Source organism: Vigna unguiculata, chromosome 4, assembly GCF_037176805.1.
Source record: "Vigna unguiculata cultivar grain cowpea cultivar isolate G323 ecotype 2 chromosome 4, ASM3717680v1, whole genome shotgun sequence".
Taxonomy (NCBI): domain Eukaryota; kingdom Viridiplantae; phylum Streptophyta; class Magnoliopsida; order Fabales; family Fabaceae; genus Vigna; species Vigna unguiculata.
Window position 1 is genome coordinate 19,864,048 of NC_140795.1, and position 22,100 is coordinate 19,886,147.

The following is a 22,100-nucleotide window of genomic DNA, read 5'->3' on the forward strand; positions in this document are numbered from 1 at the left end:
GAAAACCCAAACATTAGGCATGCCCAAAATTCGTTTAATAACAAACCACCGATTAAAATGATGAAGAGAAACATAAACAACGAAAAATATACACAAAATCTCAAGATTTCATCACATTCTCATTAAAGAATCAATACTCCAAATCAGTTCTCCATGGAACTCGAGTTATTGAATAAACCAGAATTAAAAGACATCATAAACAAGAAAAAATTGAATTGCAATGTAAATTATGAAACCAGAATGTAAAACCCTAACATGGGTTTTGTCCTAATGCACCCAAACATGAAAATAGGGTAGCTGCCATCAACGGTTCTTCCAAGCTCTCCAAAAATGCAAAAAGGAGATGAAAAATGAAAAATGAGTGTACTGGTTACAAAACCTTAAACCCCTCACGTGATCACATCACCACATATGCACAAATTTACAAAAATGTCATTCTGGTCAATATAATTACAAAAAAAGCCACTATGGGCTGAAAATGTTGGCCCAATGACGTGGACATGCTCATTGACATGGCGTAGAGGTGGAAATGATGTGGAAATCACGTGGCAAATCTCTCTTGACCTTATGATTTGCATCCAAGCTCAAAATTTTGCTTTACAAAGTACTCAAAAATAATTAGAGACAAAAGTTAGACCAATTAATGCCAAATTACTCAAAATTCAGAAAAATGGCCCAATGAAAGCCCAATTGAGGAAAATGCACTAACAAAAGACAATTAAGCACTAAACAAGCATCAAGGTGGGCACAAAAAGGCAATGGAATAAGGGAAAACAATGACTCATTAGTAAGCTTGTACTTAGACATAGTACAACTTAACTTACAACTGCTTATACTATATTTTTGTAGAGAATGTTCTTTCATTTGACCATCACTACAAAAAAAATTGAAATTACCGACGGATATATTTTTGTCGATAAATTTGAATTATCGACAGATTTTACCGACGAATTCTAAAATTTTAAATACCGACAAATTTTTCCGTCGGTAACACATATTTCATTTATCGATAAAAAAATCCGTCGGTAATTCAAATTTATTTTATAGACAAATTTATCGAAGGAAAAATATGTCGGTAAAAGAAGCGAGAAATTTCCCGCCCAAATTTGAATTACCGACGAATTTTGCCGTCAGTAAATCCTTCGGTACTTACATAACTCAAAATTCGTCAATAAAATAAGTCGATAATTTAATTTTTTTTTATCGACAAATTTGCCGACGTATTTATCCGTCGGTAAAAGGAGCAGAAATTTTCCCGCCCAAACCTCACCTTATAAGAAGATGAGAAGAAAAAGAAAAGAAGAAAAAGAATGAGAAGAAGAAGAAGACGAAGAGAAGAAGGAAAAGAAGAAGAAAAAGAAGGAGAAAGAGAAGAAGAAGGAAATAAAGAAGGAGAAGAAGGAGAAGGAGAAGAAGAAGGAAATAAAGAAGGAGAAGAAGAAGAAGGAGAAGGTGGAGAAGAAGAATAAGAAGAGGAAGAAGGAGAAGAAGAAAATGAAGAAGGAGAAGATGAAGGAGAAGAAGGATAAAAAGGAGAAGAAGAAGAAGAAAGAGGAAGAAGAAGAAAACGGCAACAACGGTGGCAGCGGTGACGACGACCACGAAGAAAAAAACGGAAAATAAATTGAAAGAGGGAGGAAGAAGAAGATGAATAGTGCAACAAATTTACCGACGGATTTTTTGGTAATTATCGACAGATTTTACTGACAAATTTACTGACAGATTTTTTCGTCAGTAATTATTGACAGATTTACCGACAAATATTTACGTCGGTAATTACCGACGGAACATGATTTCTGTACTACACCTAGGCGGCTCAATGAAACACACCAACACTTCTCATCCTTTGCCGCTATAGATACACCAGCAAAGGCTGGGGGACTGGTGTACTACACCTAGGCGGCTTAGCCTGACTATAACCGTAAAATCCGCCTACATAACCCCCAAGGACGCAAATGATCACCATATATGCTAAGCGAATAAAGAGTAAACGGCCTAAGCCGTTAACTTAAGGAAATTAAGCGAGAACTTGATAGACTTAGAGCATTACTAGCAAAGCCCCTAGGGCCCACAATAATCGAGCTAAGGGGCCTGGGCTGGGCCCATGCCCACCTGCGATCCAAACAGAGGCCCAACCCATGACGTGACCAGACATAATTAATAATCTATAAATACGCATGGACCACACCAATTAAAGGTGCGCATTCATTAATTCCCTAATCACAAGATTTGACTTTCTGAGAATCCTTAGCTGACTTGAGCGTCATAGTCTCTTCCGCAGGTAACCCCTCCCGGGTCCAAATCAGTCCAAACCGAGACACCAACAGATAGCGCATACATACCGGAAGAAAGCTTGCTAGGGAGATTGAGGATTGAGGTAAGGTGATATTCGTGTCTGACATTTCTTATTTGTTCTCCGTAGTAACAATTTCTGTCGATAAAATTTTACCGATAAGCATTTTACTGACAGATTTTTAACCGTCGATAATTCGTCGGTAATGTTGATTTAGCGACGGATTTTGACCATTACCGACAGATTTTAACCGTCGGTAATATCGGTTTTTCTTGTAGTGAATCAAGACAATCTTGCAAGAAATATCAACATAAAAAATATCTCAAAGAGTGTGTCAAAGGTCAACAACTTCTCCAAAAAGACTATTTGTCACCTATGCATAGACCATTTGTCATGTATGATCATGAGCTTTACTCATAATGAGATAAAAAGTCATATGACCTAGGTTCGATAAGTCATGTTGTATATAAGAGATATCTTCAAGAAAATGTTTTCATTTAATACTGAATGCAGAGCAATTATTGCAACTCTCTTCATCTACAAGAACATATGCATCTTGAAGAACTAAGAATACTTCAAGACTACATAATGACTATAAAGGATTTGCAACAACTACTTTCTTTAGATTTTTATAAATTGAAGATATCTTAAAGAAGAAACGATGAAACACATGTGGGATTACTTTAAGAGAAACCTTACCACAACCTTATATCTCAGCCTCAACGAATTTCTCTCAATAGAACACTCTAGTGTTCTTTAGCTATCTCATAGAGTGATGTTAACTTTAAATTCATCTAAGAATGTAAATTCCCATTTGGTTAGTGTTGGTGTATGGTCGGGTACATCCCGGCCCAATAAGACAGAAATGGCCGGGATTACCTCAGCCCAAGTATGAGGCACATTCGTTGTGGCCCAGTCACTAGGGTACCTACTTTTCACCTTTTCTCCAACACAACACAGAGGGCCCAATAAGTGTGATGGCCGGATACATCCCGACCCTCTTGGCTGAGTACATCCCGGCCCAAGGGAGTGACAGATGGAACATGTGATTATGGCGCAGATGTATAGAGGAGCAATGCGCAATCTCAGCCAAAAAGGAAGGAGTTGATATTTGGCAAAGTACAGACGGGCAAACCCCAAAAAGGAAGGAGTTGATATTTGAGAAGTAGAGACGGCCAAACCCCAAAAAGGAAGGAGTTGATCTTTGACAAAAGTATAGACGGACAAATCTCAGAATGGAAAGAGCTGATCTTTAACAAAGACACAGACGAACAATCTCAGCCAATAAGGAAAGAACCGATGCGTGCAACCTCAGTCGGAAAGGGAAAGAATCGATCCTTGAATACAAACAGCCCGCAAATAATAATAACAAGTCCATTAAGAAATTAGTATAAATTAAGGCCTAATGAACAGGTAAAGGTACGCTTTTCTCACTGAACCAATTACGCCTCATATCGAATCACTTTCTGACTTGAGCGTCGGAGTGCCTACAGATACCCCCACCCCCGGAGTGCAGACGGTAGAGAGATCCAAGAGGAGTCTAGGGAGGAACGGGAGGAGGTTCGACAGAGAGGGTTCTTGAGATCGTCTGGTTCTGCACCGAAATAGTATCGATCAGGTACAATTGGCGCCCACCGTGGGGCCAGACAATTCTCAAGAAGGATGGTGTCGACAAGAGCAGCAGTCGATCAAAATACAGTAGCAGCGGAGATGCAACGAGAGATGAACCGCCAGTTGGAGGAATTGAGACATAAGAACGAAGAAGAGATAAATGCCCTGAGAAAGGAGAACCAGCGGTTGCGAAGGCAACTTGAGCAAAATTCCCAACAAAGGGAAAAATCTCACAGTAATGGAGAAGGAGAGGGCGGCATAGGACAAGATGAATTTAGGGTACAGACCACCACCAACCAAACAAGCGCGAGCAGAACAGCCAGACGCCACCCCTTCGTGGACGGGATCATGGAGGTAGAACTTCTTGCACACTGGAAGGGATTGACTATGAGCCAGTACGATGGCACTACTGATCCAGAGGAGCACGTGGACGTATTCACCACCCAAGCAGGGTTGTGCACTTTAGATGACGCAATTCTTTGTCGTGTGTTTCCAACGTCCCTGAAGGGTCCTGCCCTCAACTGGTTCACACGATTACCACCTAACTTTATTGATTGTTTCGATACGTTGGTCACCCATTTCGGCATTTAGTTCGCCACCAGTAAGCCACACCATCTCACTTCTCTGGCGTTAGTAAATATACGACAGGAGAAGGGAGAATCTCTGCGAGAGTTTATGGAGCGCTTCAGGAAGATATCGTTGAATATCTCTAATCTAAATCCTGAGGTCGCCATGCACCACCTTGTAACAGCGTTAAAGCCTGGCCCGTTCGTTGACAGTCTGTGCAAGAAGCCCATGAGCAATCTGGACGAGCTTCGAACCAGGGCAACCAAATTTATGCAGATGGAAGAATTAAATGAGTTTCGCAATACGACCCAATCAGACACTCGGGAAAAGAAATACATTGACAGAGAAAGGGTGTTAGCGCCGCGACCTGACAGTAGGTTCAAGGACTTTAGACAACCAAAGTACAACAGGTACACACCCCTCGTGTCTAACAGAGCGAGAATTTTGGAGGAGGCCTTGAATGCCGACCTAATAGCAACCCCTCAAAGGGTCCCGACTCCCCCAAAAGCGGATACCACTAAGCATTGTCGGTATCATCGGAATTATGGGCATCCCGGCCCAATAAGACAGAAATGGTCGGGATCACCCCGGCCCAAGTGTGAGGCACATTCGTTGTGGCCCAATCACTAGGGTACCTGCTTTTCACCTTTTCTCCAACACAACACAGAGGGCCCAATAAGTGTGATGGCCGGATACATCCCTGCCCTCTTGGCCGAGTACATCCCGGCCCAAGGGAGTGGCAGATGGAACATGTGATTATGGCGTAGAGGTGCAAAGGAGCAGCGCACAATCTCAACCAAAAAGGAAGGAGTTGATATTTGGCGAAGTACAGACGGGCAAACCCCAAAAAGGAAGGAGTTGATATTTGAGAAGTAGAGACGGCCAAACCTTAAAAAGGAAGGAGTTGATCTTTGACAAAAGTACAGACGGACAAATCTCAGAATGGAAAGAGATGATCTTTAACAAAGACACAGACGAACAATCTCAGGCAATAAGGAAAGAACCGATGCGTGCAACCTCACTCAGAAAGGGAAAGAATCGATCCTTGAATACAAACGACCCACAAATAATAATAACAGGTCCATTAAGAAATTAGTATAAATTAAGGCCTAGTGAACAAGTAAAGGTACACTTTTCTCACTGAACCAATTGCGCCTCATATCGAATCACTTTTCTCACTGAACCAATTGAGCGTCGGAGTGCCTGCAGGTACCCCCACCCCCGGAGTGCAGACGGTAGGGAGATCCAGGAGGAGTCCAAGGAGGAACGGGAGGAGGTTCGACACAGACTGTTCTTGAGATCGTCTGGTTCCGCACCGAAATAGTATCGATCAGGTACAGTTAGCATTCTTGTGATAATTTGATCACTATTTTTGTAATCATAGTTTGTAGGTAGTAGTGATTATTGTTTCAAACAATATTGAGTCTATCATCAAGAGTGACAATTATTCCAAGTAATACTCAACTTTTAGCACGGAGTAAGGTTTAAAGAATACTTGTATCTTCTAGCTTGAACTTACTTAATGGAACTCAATTCTCTTGATCAAAAAGTGAATATAATTTGGCTTATAGATGAATGAAAGCAAAAATCTTTCTCATCTTCCAACTCTTTCGAATTACATATCATCAACCTGTGTGTTATTTTACAAGATTTGCGAAGGAAAACTATGTGTTATATATCATTAACCTTAAAACCTCATTTTTACTCCTTCATAAGCCTGTTGTATAATTGATATTCATGCACTTTTAGAACTTTTGATTAATTTCGTGAATTACATAGATCATTTAGTTCACAGCTGCTGATAAAAAAAAAAATAGTTCACAGCAACCAAAAGTTAGTTTATTCTTCTTTCTTTGATTTCTTCGTGCTTTATATGTGTAACTTGTTTTTGTTTTGTTTTGTTTCGTTTAATTTGTCTACTGTTTGACGTTAAAATCAGCAAACGCAACAGAATTGGGACCCAGTGAGCATGTGGATACTGTTATGTTCCATTCCCGGTAGTTGAAGTTTCCTTCAAACCAAGATCTGGTCCCTCTTTCTTCTTCCCTTGTGGGCCTCATCAACTTCTTCTATTATTCTGCCACACCAAGTACCCTTGAGTTTTATTTGCAGGAATCTGGCATTCTCATGCAAAGGTCTTGGAATGTTTTTCACTTCATTTGCCTCCTCTTTCTTTTTGCATTTATCCATTTTTGCTCCTTTTTCTCTTTTCAAGTTTTTTGGCCTTCAAAATTGGTAGCTTTGTATTGGGCTTCTTAGTCTCTCTTCTTTTGCTCTCTCTTTTACTCGTATTGGTTCATACCATCTATGGGTTTTTCATTCTCCACCTGTTCATTGCAGGCTAAATTTGCCTTCTTTTCGAGTTTTTCCCGTTCAGAATTGGAAATCTTGACATGGGTTTAATGGTTTTTTCAATTTATCACATCTGGGTGTTTCCTTCAATTTTCCACACCAAACCAAAGTTGCATTTTTTTGTTGTATTTTATTAGAACAAAGCCTTTTCTATGGTGGAGATTTAGAACCGTGTTCTTATATATCCATTTGTTCTCATCACATTAGCAATTAAAAACTTTCTGACATCTTGTATTTTTCTTTGTTGGATGTTGTTTTTGCTATTCATTTTCAGTTCTGGTTCTTCTAAGTAATAACTGATTATTTTTAGTCAAACACGTTTGTCATAGATCTGTTTACAGCGTTCTGTTTTTACTCTCTCTCAACGTTTCCTTTCCCAAGTCTATGCATGAGTTATGTTTTCTTCAACGGTTTTCTTAGAGTTCAAAGTGCATTAATTGGAACATGTGGTTTTTAATAGTGTTGACTTTAATTACTTTTAATAGAAGTTTGGTCATCTTTTTCTTCCCTTATACGAATGATGTTTGGGTTGATATTGAGATCTAATTTGCCTTTCCTTTTCCGTCAAAGTAACAGGAATTGCAAATGGGGAAAAAAGGAAGTTGGTTTTCAGCAGTGAAGAAAGTTTTCAGCCCAGATTCCAAAAAAGATAAGGTTTACTTTCATTATTATGTTCATTGAACAAGGAAAAAGAACAACTATTACAAAGCAACTCATTTTTTGATACATTTCTTACTCTTCATAGAAGTTTAAATATTTTGGTACTATTGTTTTTAAGGTTGAGCCAATAGTTGAATGAGTTTGAGCACAGAAAAAGTGGGAAATGGAGAGAGTTTCACAAGAGAAGTGCCGAAACCGTTAAATTTCTAAGAATAATAGAGAATTTCTCTAATTGGAAATTATGAAATCATAAGTAAAAGTTGCTAAATAAGAAACTAGAGACCTTCATTTTGATTTATTTTACAATATTGATTTTCGTGAGCAGTGTGGATCTCAAACTAGCCTTTTACTTTTTGGTGCATTGAAAGAAAAAACAGAAAAGTGACAAGTCAAGCAGTAACAAGGAGAGGGAAATTGCAGCAGATGTTAAATTAATTGATGCTGAGAAAGAACAAAGCAAGCATGCTGCTTCTTTGGCTTTTGCCACTGCTGTTGCAGCAGAGGCTGCTGTTGCTGCTGCTCATGCTGCTGCAGAGGTTGTTCGTCTCACAAGTATGCCACATTACACTGGAAAGACCATGGAAGAGATTGCAGCTGTCAAGATTCAAACTGCATTTCGTGGATATATGGTAACCAATGTTCAAGTTAAAATAACTTTTTGAACAATTTAAATGATAGAAATTTGATAAAATTGTTGAAGGGTATAACTTGGTTTTAATATATGGAAGAAACTCTATTCATTTTACCTTATTTTCTTTTCTTAAAGTATTTTTGTTTTACTGAGAAGTTTAAACAGACATTGTATTATATTATATATATATTACACTTGTGTACATTACAAGGGTTGTACCTAATACTACTGTTAAAAGCTGAACAAAGCATAAAAAAAGATAGAAAGTGGGAACAACAAACAACAAATTAGGGCTAAGTTAGATGTAGACATCATGCATGAGCCCACATCTACAACTACCTTTTTCTTCACAAAACCAAGCTTAACAAGTAAAATGAAAAACTGCAGAAATATTAAGTGGCAATTTAAAAATCTCAATTGGCAACAAATACGGAAATGTTGTAATTATGCATTCAATAGTAATTACAGAAAATAGGGAAAATGAGTTCCAATAAATTACATTTATCCCAAATAATTCCATTAAATTATGCCAGAAGTTCTAAATTGTAACTGGGTTTGCAGGATTTTGCATGAAAGCTCAAATTCATTTTCAGGAGGAGTTTCATTGTCCTTTTGTACACCACTTAATTTGTTTTCATGGTTATGAACAGAATTTTTGGGGTTTATAGGCTGTGGAGATGCAACATATAATTATATTCAAAGGTGTATAACTTTTGGAGAAACAGCTTCTTCAATATGAATAGAATTTGTGCCTAAAATGTAGTTGCTTTATGTTGCACATATAACGAGTTGTTCTTGTTTTGCAAATTATAGGCAAGAAGAGCATTGCGTGCCCTGAGAGGTTTGGTGAGGCTGAAAACCGTAGTGCAAGGGCAATCTGTTAAAAGACAAGCTTCTAGCACCCTACGAAGCATGCAAACTCTAGCAAGATTACAGTCTCAGATTCGTGAAAGGAGAATTAGAATGTCTGAAGAGAACCAAGCTCTTCAGCGCCAACTGCAGCAGAAACATGAAAAACAACTTGAGAAGCTGCGTGCTGCTGTAAGCATTATAAGCATGCTTTCCTCTTCTATTATGAACCAGTGTGATTAATGTGCTCTCTAGAAGCTCTCAAATTAAGTTGTTGAGTCTTTTTTCACCCATTTTTTTATGTGAACTTATTACTTTTTCATCTGAAAACAATAAGCTTGGAATGTGGATTTTGAATGTGTATTGAAGTACAAATGCCTTTACAGCAGGTTGGAGAAGAATGGGATCACAGTTTGCAGTCAAAGGATCAAATTGAAGCCAAATTGTTGCACAAACAAGAAGCAGCTTTAAGAAGAGAGAGGGCTTTGGCCTATTCATTCTCACATCAGGTGGCCAGACTTTTCTTCTCATTTTTATTTTGGACTTTTGTGGAATAGAGAGAGTAACAAGCCCAAAATTCAGACACTGAAAAAATAATTCCATTTTCACATTCCCACGTTAGTCAGTAGACTGGTTCCCTAATTACTCACAAAATAGCCCATAAGTAACATCTGTTCATGAAAAAATGTAGAACAGAAATAGAGTTTAACTAGGTAAGATTTATCAGTTTCTTCAAACTGCACTATGAATCAGCATGATTAAAAACGTTATGGAAGAACCTTTTGTTTTTAGTGATTGTACAGATATTCTACAGATAATGCATTCTGAAGGTAATATGTGCAAACCTATTAAAGAAATCCAATTAGTTAAACCAATTCACACAAAGAATGCTATTGCACATTACGCACTCTTGCATCATAATCTGTCAGGGATGATCATTGTTTAATGCAGACTGATCATATAAAACATCAATAGGATTCAAAGCCATTTATTTGGTGGCTTCTAATAATAGTTACATCAGTTTTCATGCACTCTTTAGGCCAGCATAAATCTATTTGTTCCCTTGGATCCTGTTCATTGTTTTACAGATATTTATCAGCAAAAGTACAGCTTTTTGAATTATGATGTAATTACTTTGTGAAACAGCAAACATGGAAGGGCAATTCAAAGTCATTAAATCCCACATTTATGGACCCAAACAATCCCCAATGGGGGTGGAGTTGGTTAGAGAGGTGGATGGCTACTCGGCCATGGGATGGCCACAGCACTGTGGATCACAATGATCATGCATCAGTGAAGAGTGCAGCAAGCAGGGCCATGACAGTAGGAGAAATTGGGAAAGGTTATTCTCTCCAAGATCATAACCATGACAAAAGAGCTTCCCCTTTTGGCCAGAAGGCAAGAAGACCATCCCCTCACATTTCACCTTCAAAGGCACCATCTGCTAGTGGCAAGGCAAGGCCATCAAGCTCAAAGGGTAGTGTGTTCTGGGGTGGAGATGAGGACTCAAGAAGCATGTTCAGCATTCAATCGGAGAGATATCGCCGACACAGCATTGCAGGATCCTCAGTGAGAGATGATGAGAGTCTTGCAAGCTACCCTGCCATTCCAAGTTACATGGCACCTACAAGCTCAGCCAAGGCCAGGTTCAAAATCCAAAGGCCTTCACCTGAAAAAGGAGGTGCTGCTGTAAGGAAACGTCTTTCTTTCTCTCCTTCAGCTGCTCCAAGAAGGCATTCTGATCCTCCTAAACCCTAAACCATAATCCTCAACCGTAAACCTTTTGCATCAATTAGCAATGGAAGGGTAAGGTAGTGCTTTGGATATCATTGCCACTTGAGTAATTCTTGTCGGAGAACAATATTTATGCTTCTGTTTGGATAAATTTCTTCATAATCACTTACAAAAGGAGATTAAATCAATTAAACTTTTCTTGTATGTTAAAATCAACTTTTATGTAGCTTCTCTCTTCTAACTTTCATAAAAGTATAGGTACATAAGTTGATTTTAACTTACCCAAGGAGTTTGATTCATTTTTCCTCTCCAAACAAGTATTTATAGAGAAATTTATTCAAATAGCTCTTTTAAACACAACCGATTAAAAGTCATCTTAAGCCGTTTAACAGTTGTGTTTATATTATAGAGACTGTTTCATGCGCCAATTACTCTTGGCACCAACTCTCTTAGAACCATGAGTGATGACTTTGATGGTTGCTTTGGTCCTCTTCTTCAGTTCCCCTCGTGATGGTGCTTTCAGGAGTAAGATTCAATATTTGCTTATCAGTTTTGTTCATATGGTCAAACATATTTTACATTTCTTCTTAACAAATAACTCTATTTAGGTTGATTCGTTTTAGGAGTGACACTAGCTTTTGACAAGGTATGTTTTTGGTTTAACTTAATGTAACACTTGTTGGGGGTAGAATGCTATTTGTATTGTTTTATTGTAAATCAATTTTCTGGTTTTGATTGTGACTATATTAGTTATTAGTAGGTCATAATCTTGAAATTTTCCTTCACTCATTTCTTCTTTAAGGTTTGGACTTATTACAGAAAGAGTAAATCTATTTTGGCTCCCTTTTTGGAGATGTGGAATCAATATTGGGAAATGTGAGATCATATTTACTTTCCTGTTACATAATTTCTCTTTTCACGTGGGTCTGACATTTTAGTTGAATTCTTGAAATTTATAAATAAGAATTTCCTAAAGAAAAATAAAAGATGCATCTAGGAAGTGATTGCCATATAGGAAATTTGTTTCTTAAAATTTATATAATAGGTATAGATCGTTGGAACATACAAATTTTCCTAAAAGAGTGAAGGAGTTAATTACTTTTACAATTTTATAATGAAGGAATTAATTATACTTGATACAATGAAGAAATTGTAGTAGTAATGATGTGGCGGTAGCAATAGCAATACTAATGACGTGATCCAGTGAAAGAGGACAATTTTGTCTCTTTCCTGTTACTATGAGGTGCAGTTAGTCATAATTGGATTACAGGAAGAAAAGGTCCTTAAATATGAACCGCACTGGAGCAAATACAAATTAGGTGGTCCATCAGATTGCGGCCCTGACCTCTTTAACGCCTTTTTAATTAATTAACAAATTATATTTTTGCAAATCAACTTTACATTAAAATAATGTGTTATATTTCAAATATCCAATCAAAGAAAGAAGTAAGATTTTATTCTAGATTCGTCTCAACACAAAGGAATAAAATGATGCAGAGAGGAAATCTAAAAAACATAACACCTAAGAGAAGGCATTAATAACCCAAAATTGACAAAATTCTATACTTAAAGATTATTTTTGACGAATTCCTGTACTCGAATAACGATAGATTTTGTCTTGTATTATATATATACTAGTTTTTTGACCCGTGCATGCACGGGTTTTTCTTTTATTATTGATAATAAATTATAGAAGTGTAACAATTTGTTTTAAGAATTTAATAAAATATAAATCTATAAGATGTTAAACTTAGATAATGATATTATTGAAATGATAGTAAACATAAGTCATGAAATACATCATTTAGAACAACAACATTCTACAAATATGCTTAATCTAATCACAACAATAACCATTAATAAAGACCTCAATATTTGGTTCGATAAAATCATTGTCTGTTTGGAAGACAACAATATCACCTTCTTTTAACTCATTTTCAACACAAAATAACCTTCAACCTTGACCTATCTTTGTTGAACTTCTATTCCTATTTGATAATAGGATTTTGCAATTGACTATAGTTTTGGGCCCTATAAGAAACACATCTTCTACATTCTCGTCCCGAATGAAGTTGGCAAACTTTGATGGCAAGTCCTGTATGATTCAAATTTTATTGTTAGTGCATTAATTAATTTCATTTAATTATATGTAAATTGATATTATAATACTTGAACTGATCAAAAGAATTCGTAAGACATATACCAAGTGACTTGCTTTGCTTTGATACTTTGTCAATTTCACTGAAAATATAGATCTTGTTTCTTGATGACTGATACGGCACATAAATGTTGACAAACTCCTTGGTGTACAACCACCTTTAAACATAATTATGTGAAATAAAGAATTTCCCATATACTGAAACCGCATGTGAGAGTCACTTTTGATGTCATACAAATCTCTCATATTACTCCAACCTCCTATGATTTTTGGGTTATTTGAATCCATGTTATAGGTAACTGTCGTGCTCTTACCATTTACATCTACCAAGTGCCACTGTTGAACTAATTTGTGTTCATAAGCAACAGCAAAATATCGATCGACAAATCCAAATGGCTACAAATTAATAAACATAGTAAAAAATGGAACAAATTTATCTCTGCAACGAAATGAAAACATAAACTCAAACAATTATATGAGGGAAAAATATGGAAATCTTAATGTGCCTGATACAATATGAACCAGGATGATACAATTCACACCAGAAAACACATAAAATAACAAATATCAATGCTTTCCAAAAATTTATTTCTGTTCTTAAATTTACAGCATACCTGAGAGCATATGTAGATGGTGTTGAAGTTCCAAAGAATTCTTCTGTTGTTTGCTCCATCTGTATTGGTTTGCTCCATCTCCATTCATGTAATTGTAGAAAAAATAGAAGGTTTAAATATATGGGTAAAGTTGAAGTTGAGAATGGAAGAGCAAAGATTATCACGTGGAAAAGGAATATTACCTGAAAGTGGCAGCAAAAATTCAGTATCACGTGCAAACAGTGGCTGTAATTGTAAAGTTACTTTATATATGTTGTATATGTTCTTTGCAGATATTTTAATATATAAAGAAACTTAAACAAAAACAATTTACAACTGTAATGCATTTATAACAGTAAAGCCACATGTACTGCTGTAAGGAATAAGAACATCTAGGTACATATTTTTTCTTGACAATACATTAAAGCCAGAAACATAAATAAAAATAACAACAATTCAGAATCTTTATAACTGTTATAATATCTGTACTGCAGCAAACATGGTATTCAAAATATCAATCTATGACTGGACAATGAAATAATGCAATTCAAAGATGTATCAATGACTATGTATTTTCAATATGGCTGCAGGTAGGCATATTATCATCTGCAATAAAGCAAAGAAATTATAGTTAAAAATACAATAATTGACTAATTATAATAATTTTCTTAAGTAAGTTGTATACCTCTTATCAAAGATTTACAAATATTTCTTTGTAGACCACATTTGTAGTTGTATTGCTTACTTTTTCATCTTCATCCATAATTATAATCTGCAACAAAACAAAGTAATTACAGTTAAAGATACAATAATTGACAAAGTATAATAATTGGGTAAAGTAAGCTGTATACCTCTTATCAAAGATTTTCAAATATTTCTTTGTAAACCACATTGGTAGTTGTATTGCTTACTTTTCCATCTTCATCCAAAATTAAAATTTTTAGTCCTTGCTTTGTTGTGACTCTAGAAATTGCTACGTACAATTGTCCATGAGTAAAAACTGGGCGAGGAAGATAAAGTCCAACTTTAGAAAGAGTTTGTCCTTGACTTTTGTTTATTGTCATTGCAAAGCATAAGGATATTGGAAATTGCCTCCTTTGAAATTTAAACGGGATGCTGGAATCAGAAGGTGTCAAGTTCATTCTTGGAATGAAAATTTTGTCACCAACATTTTTCCCTGTTATGACAGTAGCAGAGATAACATTCTTTCCCAAATCATTAACTTGCAACCTTGTACCATTGCAAAGACCATTTGCTTGATCAATGTTTCTTAAAAGCATAATTGGTACGCCAACTTTCAATTTAATCCTATGATTTGGAATCCCTGAACATTTGATATCATTTAGAAACTCTTGAGTAAACCACTCACCTTGAATTTCTTGATCATCATCAGATTGGCAAGGAGTGTCTGAACTTAAATAAATTTGTTCTTCACCAGGAATCAAAGATAAAATGAAGTCATTTACTTGTTCAACACTATCAATTGTAGGGCAAAGTATAGCACCATCATCAAAGAAGGCAGGATTCATGATATTTTCAATTAGACCACCATAAACAAATTTCACTAAAGAAAGTAAAGGTGTTTCACTTTCTAGAATTAGAAGATCTGTTGGTATTGAAATGTTGGCTTCACCACTTTCATTGAAATTCATATTTCCATCTCCAATTTTAAGAATCCAATCAGCAAATTCTTTTATATGTATTGCACTTTCATTAGAAACAGCACATTTTAACCTCATGTTTTGTGATAGCCTAAGAACTGTGCAATATTGCCACAAATCAGAGTAATTAATTGCTGAATTGACAATATCATACCTTGATCCCTTTCTTACTACTGGCAAGATTTGTCTAAAATCACCGCCCAAGACAACAACCTTTCCACCAAATGGTTTGTCAGCATTATCTTTATTTGTAGCTCTCATAATGTCTCTCAATGTTCTATCAAAAGCTTGGAAACATAACTTATTCATCATAGGAGCTTCATCCCATATGATAAGTTTTGTTTCCATCAATAGTTTAGCACGAAGACTTCCTTGACTGATGTTGCACGTTGATTCATCATTGATTGCTAGTGGTATGCAAAAAGTAGAATGAGCAGTTTTACCTCCAAGAAGCAATAAAGATGCAATACCACTTGAAGCTACATTAAGCGCAATCATTCCCTTTGCTCTAACAACAGCTGACAAAAGTTTCCACAAATATGTTTTTCCAGTCCCACCATAACCATATAAGAAAAAAAAATTTCCTACATCTGAATTCACTGCTGTCATATTTCTTTTATAAACATGTAGTTGCTCATTAGTGATTAACTGCAATAGAGAGTGATGTAGCTTCTCCATTTCTTCTTTATCATAATTCAATTCATCAATAATGAACCTGTTATTAAATTTGAATGAATGACACAAATCAGGTTGAGGAAGGGAACTATAATCTGTTAAAGATCGCCCATTGGAGTTTAGAAGTTCTTCTACTTCTAGAAGACACAGATTGTGTAAATCATGTTCTTCCATTTGAAAACCTAAAAAAAAAATAACATGTCATGAATAAAAAAATATGGAATAAAGAATGGAGATTATTTATATTTACTACCTGGTATGTTCAAGTGTTTCCTTCTTTGGTATAGGATACCATCTGCCAATAAATTCCAAGTTGCATCCCAAACAACTTTTGGCTTTGACATTGTATTCATGATTAACAAAGACACAAATAATCTTCTAAGTTGATTTCCAGATGCAAGATGGCTAGCCTCTTTAATAGCATCAATGAATTCTTTGTCATCTGCCAATAATCCCAATTCCTGGCAAGCCTCTTGGTATGTAGAGAATGTTTTACCATTAATTGTCTTTATACTATCATGATTAATACAACCTTTTTGTTTTGTCAGTAAGATTCTCATGTAATAGCATTCACCCGATCCTGGAGGAACATATGTCAGTCTTCCAATACTATAACCCTGCTTTCTTGGTTTCCATTTCCTTTGTTGAGACATCCAAACAAACTTTGTTGGAAATTCAGCATAGGTCAAGTTCCTTCCTTCCTCATATTTTTTGTTAGCTTCAAACCAAGCTAGAAACATGGTATTGATGTTGTCATTCCTCTCCAATACATCATCAATTCTATCATCATCTTTAAACAAAACTGTTTGCTGATCTTGTAGGTGAAAAGTTAAACGCTGAACAGCAGGCCATCTATGATGGATATCAAATCCAAAAATTCTCCAAACTGCTTCACATGGAGATAAATATCCACAATCATAATATCTTTTAATCTCATCAACAATACGGACTTCTGTAGAATCATTCTCTTTGTCTGTAATTTTCATTGTGGCTCTATCAGGACCTTTGTTGACGTATTTGAACAAATACTTGATTGAGTTTGATTTGTTGCAATATTCTGTATTAACATGAGCTTGATATCTCATTAAGAGAAGAGGACTATAAGGCACAACATTTCCATTACCTAATTTATGTCCATTTTTCAACACAAATAAACCATCATCTCTACGCCTATATACAGGATATCCATCCTCATCAATTGTAGTTTTATGTCTAAACTTTTTAGGAAAAAATTTCGAACACCGACCTTCTTTCATGCATGGTGAGTTGAATCTAGCAGCTCCGCACGGACCATGTATCATATATGTTTTAACAGCCTTTGAAAGTTTTGGATAGAGATCTGGATGAGGAAGTTCAGCAGAGATTACTTTATCTATGTGCTTTGCATTTTCTAACTTGTTTGAGTCACTCAACCATAATAATATATGAGCATGTGGCAGACCTCTCTTCTGAAATTCAACTGTATACATACCTATAATTTGAAGATAATAATTAGACAAAACAATTTTAGGTAAAAAATCAGAATGATGGAAATGTAGTTTCTGTACCTGCATTGACTTTGCCAAAGAAATTATTCTTCTTGAAATCTGTCATCATTTGATCTAATTTCATTTTAAAAACTCTACAAACAATGTCTGGCCTATCTGAAGCAGTTAGACCTCTTGATTTTACAAAATCAAGAATTTCAGGCCAATTGACATTACATGTGATTGTTATAAACAAATCTGGATAGCCATACCTCTTACAAATGGCCATAGCATCTTGGCAATTATTGAACATGTATCTCATGCCACCTGTAAATGAAGCTGGCAAAACTATACGCTTTCCAATGGAAGAAGGATCAGTTTCACCTTTGTTAACAGCTTCTTGTAACCCATTTAGAATATCAGAACGAATGAGTTTTTGATTATTTCTTATAAAAGAAAACCTTTGAGCTTCAATCATCGTGTAGGTATCCACTAAAAATTGTTGAAACAATCTACGTGAGTGTACAATGTTACCAAATTCAACCTTTCTATCTTGTATTCTGAATGCAATGAATTCTCGTAAAGAAATTCGAACTCTCTTTCTACTTTGACCATATCTTTGACAATCTCTAATTGGAATATCCTCTTGATAACCATCCTCTCCATATGGAAAAATCAAAGGATATTGCAGAGGAATGAAACATGTATGAGTTTCATGTAGTCTTGTCAACTGACCACAAACTTTCTTGACAATGATGTCTCTTCCTACATCTAAAGTGCTCAAATCACCAACTATCAATGCTGCGACTTCATCTGCTATTGGGGTATTGTATACTCTAGGATCCTTACAGCGATGTCTAAATAACCTCAATCCAAAATCTGATTGATCATCATCATGTATCAAATCTCTTACTCTTCTGAATGATTGAGCAAGAACATTGTGTTTGTCAATCATGCTTTTCAAATCTTCTATCAATGATTTATCAAAAATGGATTGTTGTATATCAGACCTGTAAAATTACAAAAGGATAAATAATATACACAATGATTCATAAAAATAATAATAAAGTATGTAGGCATACCCAAAATGACTAACTCTGTTTGTTATTTCATTTTTTGTGTCATAAATATATAGTTGTGCAAATTTTGGACTTGATCCTTTATCGGGCAATAAACTTCCTATGCGATGGTAATTTTGACCACTAAGAATAAACTGAGGAGGACCACATCCATCATTGATTGAGGAATGAATCTTCGCACCAATTGATGTAAATGAGAACATGTTGTTGTAGCTTCTTATGTACTGTAAGAAATGTTGGCTTGTAGTATCTTCACCTTTCAACAACTTTTGAAGCAATTGAGGAGGTTTCTTTAACAATGGAAGTTGGACTTTTCCCTTTTGAAAACAAAGAGAAAAATCAACTTGTTGTAATCTTTTGCATTTATCAGATCTTTCTTCGTACCACAATTGAGCTTCACAATAGGGACACTCAATGGAACAGTCCCCTACATCAACATGTGCTAAGTACATAAAAAAATATGTTATTAATTAAAAGATTTTTATATTTATATGTACAATATAATAATATAAATTGGGTAAAAAGTTGTATTCAACCTTGAACTTCAGCTCTTGAATACAAATCAGAGGAGAAATGCCCAATAAGATAATCTGATATAAAATAAATAAACAATTAATAATAAAGTTAAACAAAAAAATATTAATCTATTTTTTATAGTCAAGCATTATTGATTACCATGATTCTCATCTTCATCAGAATTGTTGTCAAAATCCAATATCTTTGAAATAGGTGTAATAACATCATGAAGAGAAGGCTGCCCCAATTTTACAGCTTCTAAATATTGAGATGATTGACTTGATATTGCACTGGTATAGGATTGTAGCTTACATATGTCTAAATATTGAATTAAGCATTAGCAAAATGAAATTGTAACACTAAAAGTAATTAAAGTATTCAAAATAATTTTGTTAATAGTACAAATTACCATGACTTTGGTTCTGTTCGACATCAAAAAGATTAACAACTTCAGAATAAGAAGAAGAAGCCACAGAAGCAGGAATGAAGGTGCTACCAGCAAATTTTTGATCTAAAATTAGATATAAAATGATGATATATTAGTTTCAAAATTGGATTGAATTAACAGAAACTTGGAATACAATTTGGATTGTTACCTTTGTTGTTAATGTTGGTCTTGTGCAAAATTGGACCATTGGTGATTTCAATTGAATTACAAACCATTCCAGATCCAATGGAGGTAGAACCATGAATTTCTTTACATGAAATGTTAGAAAATATTAATAATACAAAAACTATTAAAGGAATTGAAATAAAGATAAAATAATATCAGATTTATCAGGCCTATTATTACTTTTTTCTGCAATCTTCTGATCCCTAATAACTTTCCTTCTAGCTCGTGCATTCTTATAATTACGTTGGTCAATGTCTGCAAAAAAAAAATTATCCACTTTAAAATACAAATATTACATTAACTATAAAGATGAATGACACATTCTGCCTTTCAACTTCATTGTTGGGAATTTCAGTGAACAAAACTTACCACGACATGTCAACTCCAACAATGGCTTTCTATTTGAAGATTGAATTGCTTGAGCATGTAGGTTTCTATCTTCACTGACATTAAAGGAGTTGTTGATAGTTGGAGTAATATTTTCATTCCATACTGCTAAAATGGTTCAAACTGTTAAACTTTAGCAGTAATAGATGAAGTTGATTTGAAATAAAATTATTAAACAATGTAATCCAAACTGTTAAAATAATTGCAATCCAAGTAATAAAATAATTGGATCTGTTGCATTTTTTTATGAATACCTAAAAAAAATATTAAGAGGTGTAGATAGTGATTACAAAAATCTGTATAATGAGAAAAACGTTTTAACAACAAATGAATACCTCAAGAAATTTATTTTACCTGAGGAGTTCATCATCATATTTGAAATATTTGTTGACACAATGCTCTTCCTATTTCTTCTTCCATTTGTTGATAGATTTCCATCCATTTGTTTATGTTTGTTTATGCATACAATTGTTGTTATGCATACACTGTTATGTTTCCAGAAGTTTATACATACCCTTGCTGTTTTGTTTGTTTACATAGTGAAGAGAAGTTGAAAAAAAATAAACATTTTGTTGGAGGATGTGTTGAATATAAAGGGACATAGTCAGTTTTCCACGCTGAATATTCCTAAGGTAGATAATGTAAGTACAATCTTTTTATAAAAAAGTACAACCAAGTCACTAATATGGAAACTGTAACTTCTGATCAATATCTGTGACAGCGTACCTTTTGATATCCAATGTCCAAATTCATGATTTGCAGACACTGATATGCTTCTGTTCAGGCTTTGCATCTGTGCTATAATACCTTATTGGACCAACACATAAGTACTATGCTTGATAATAGTCAACCATAAAAGTAGAAATTTGTTTATACATTTACTTTACAATGAAAGTAATGGAAATAATTCTTGAATCATTCATGAAAGAAAAAGAATGAGAGCTTAATGTAATTTATTGACAAGAAGTTTTAAGAACAAATGAATAACTCAAAAAGTTTATTTTACCTGAGGAGTTAATCATCATATTTGAAATATTTGTTCACACAATGGTCTTCGTTTTTCTTCTTGCATTTGTTGATAGATTTGCAGCCATTTGTTTATGTTTGTTTATGCATACAATTGTTTTTATGCATACATTGTTATGTTTCCAGAAGTTTATACATAGACTTGATGTTTTGTTTGTTTAGACATTGAAGAGAAGTACAATAAAATAAACATTTTGTTGGAGGATGTGTTCAATATAAAGGGACATAGTCAGTTTTACACGCTCAAAATTCCTAAGGTAGATAATGTAAGTACCATCTTTTTATAAAAAAGAACAACAAAGTCACTAATATGGAAACTGTAACTTTTGATGAATATCTGGAACAGCGTACCTGTTGATATGCAATGTCCAAATTCATGATTTGCAGACACTGATATGCTTCTGTTCAGACTTTGCATCTATGCCATAATACCTCTTTCGACCAACAAATAAGCACTATGATTGATAATAGTCAACCATAAAAGTACAAATTTGTTTCTTCATTGAATTTACAATGAAAGAATTTACATTGATAATAGTCAGCTTAATGTAATTTAAATTGTCCTTTGATAAAAAATGAATACACGTGCTGTTCAACTTTTTAAAACATAAATACAGTACAACTTTGAGAGTAACAAATTAAATTTATTTCATTGAATTGTTTTGAGATAGTATTACAATACAAAGATAACAGAATTATAATGTTGGTATTACAATACAAAGATAGTATTACATTTACAACTTGAATTCCGTGTTATAAATTTGGTAAAAAAATTAGTTTTCTTAATAATTTTGATTGATACAAATGAATATTCTTTGTATAACATTAATATTAAAATAAATCTAAGTTGTAATGATGTTTTTTTCATAAATATATATAAAAGTAATACATAACTATAAAAAATATTTTGAAACATGAAAATAAGTAAAATAAAAGTAAGTAAAATATTAAAGTTCAACAAAATTAGCATACGGATAATACTTATAGATATAGCTTCTACTTATTAGAAGCAACAAAATGACGATAGATAGTCTTACAAACCAAAACAAAGCAAACTTGCTTCAAAGTGAAAACCAAAAACATAAATACCACCTAAAGTTCATAAAAGAGAAGTAAGATATTAAAAGCTAAACTCTTTTTTGACATAGACTTTTATCTTCTTCTTTCTCATTTGGTTGTGAGCTGCAAAGACAATAACATCCCCTTCTTTCAACCGATTGAATATGCAA

At 34.6% G+C, this 22,100-nt stretch overlaps 2 protein-coding genes across 4 annotated transcripts; one reads left to right on the forward strand and one right to left on the reverse strand.

Moving 5' to 3' along the window:
• The first annotated feature begins 7,387 nt into the window (after positions 1 to 7,387).
• Positions 7,388 to 11,456, forward strand: LOC114182705 (protein IQ-DOMAIN 3-like). 3 transcript variants are annotated; one of them, XR_014994675.1, is made up of 7 exons: positions 7,388 to 7,477; positions 7,852 to 8,112; positions 8,928 to 9,155; positions 9,350 to 9,472; positions 10,110 to 10,769; positions 11,107 to 11,222; positions 11,306 to 11,456. XR_014994675.1 is itself a non-coding variant. In XM_028069633.2 (6 exons), the coding sequence occupies exons 1-5, from the start codon at positions 7,409 to 7,411 to the stop codon at positions 10,719 to 10,721; spliced, it is 1,293 nt and encodes a 430-aa protein (XP_027925434.1). In that variant the 5' UTR covers positions 7,388 to 7,408; the 3' UTR covers positions 10,722 to 10,769; positions 11,107 to 11,456. The 3 variants fall into 3 exon arrangements, 2 of the variants coding, with proteins under 2 accessions (XP_027925434.1, XP_027925433.1); XM_028069633.2 differs by having other exon boundaries at positions 11,107 to 11,456; XM_028069632.2 differs by having other exon boundaries at positions 10,110 to 11,456.
• Positions 11,457 to 14,305: 2,849 nt separating this feature from the next.
• On the reverse strand, positions 14,306 to 20,638 carry LOC114165275 (uncharacterized). Its single transcript, XM_085671935.1, has 12 exons — positions 20,572 to 20,638; positions 19,828 to 19,950; positions 19,639 to 19,713; positions 19,442 to 19,540; positions 19,255 to 19,356; positions 19,005 to 19,163; positions 18,866 to 18,919; positions 18,333 to 18,756; positions 17,332 to 18,260; positions 16,931 to 17,255; positions 16,038 to 16,864; positions 14,306 to 15,966 (listed from the first exon to the last, which is right to left on the reverse strand). Exons 1-12 carry the CDS (start codon positions 20,636 to 20,638, stop codon positions 14,306 to 14,308), a joined length of 4,845 nt encoding a protein of 1,614 aa, XP_085528061.1.
• Positions 20,639 to 22,100: the final 1,462 nt, after the last annotated feature.

Excerpts from the sequence above, each read along its gene's own strand:
- LOC114182705 (XM_028069632.2), top strand. The coding sequence starts at position 7,409 with ATGGGGAAAAAAGGAAGTTGGTTTTCAGCAGTGAAGAAAGTTTTCAGC. Across the intron at positions 7,478-7,851 it reads CAGATTCCAAAAAAGATAAG|AAAAAACAGAAAAGTGACAA; the intron begins GTTTACTTTCAT and ends GTGCATTGAAAG. Across the intron at positions 8,113-8,927 it reads CTGCATTTCGTGGATATATG|GCAAGAAGAGCATTGCGTGC; the intron begins GTAACCAATGTT and ends TGCAAATTATAG.
- LOC114165275 (XM_085671935.1), bottom strand. The coding sequence starts at position 20,638 with ATGCAAAGCCTGAACAGAAGCATATCAGTGTCTGCAAATCATGAATTT. Across the intron at positions 19,951-20,571 it reads TGGACATTGGATATCAAAAG|TATGGAATGAAAATATTACT; the intron begins GTACGCTGTCAC and ends CCATTTTAGCAG. Across the intron at positions 19,541-19,638 it reads TCAGAAGATTGCAGAAAAAA|AAATTCATGGTTCTACCTCC; the intron begins GTAATAATAGGC and ends TTTCATGTAAAG.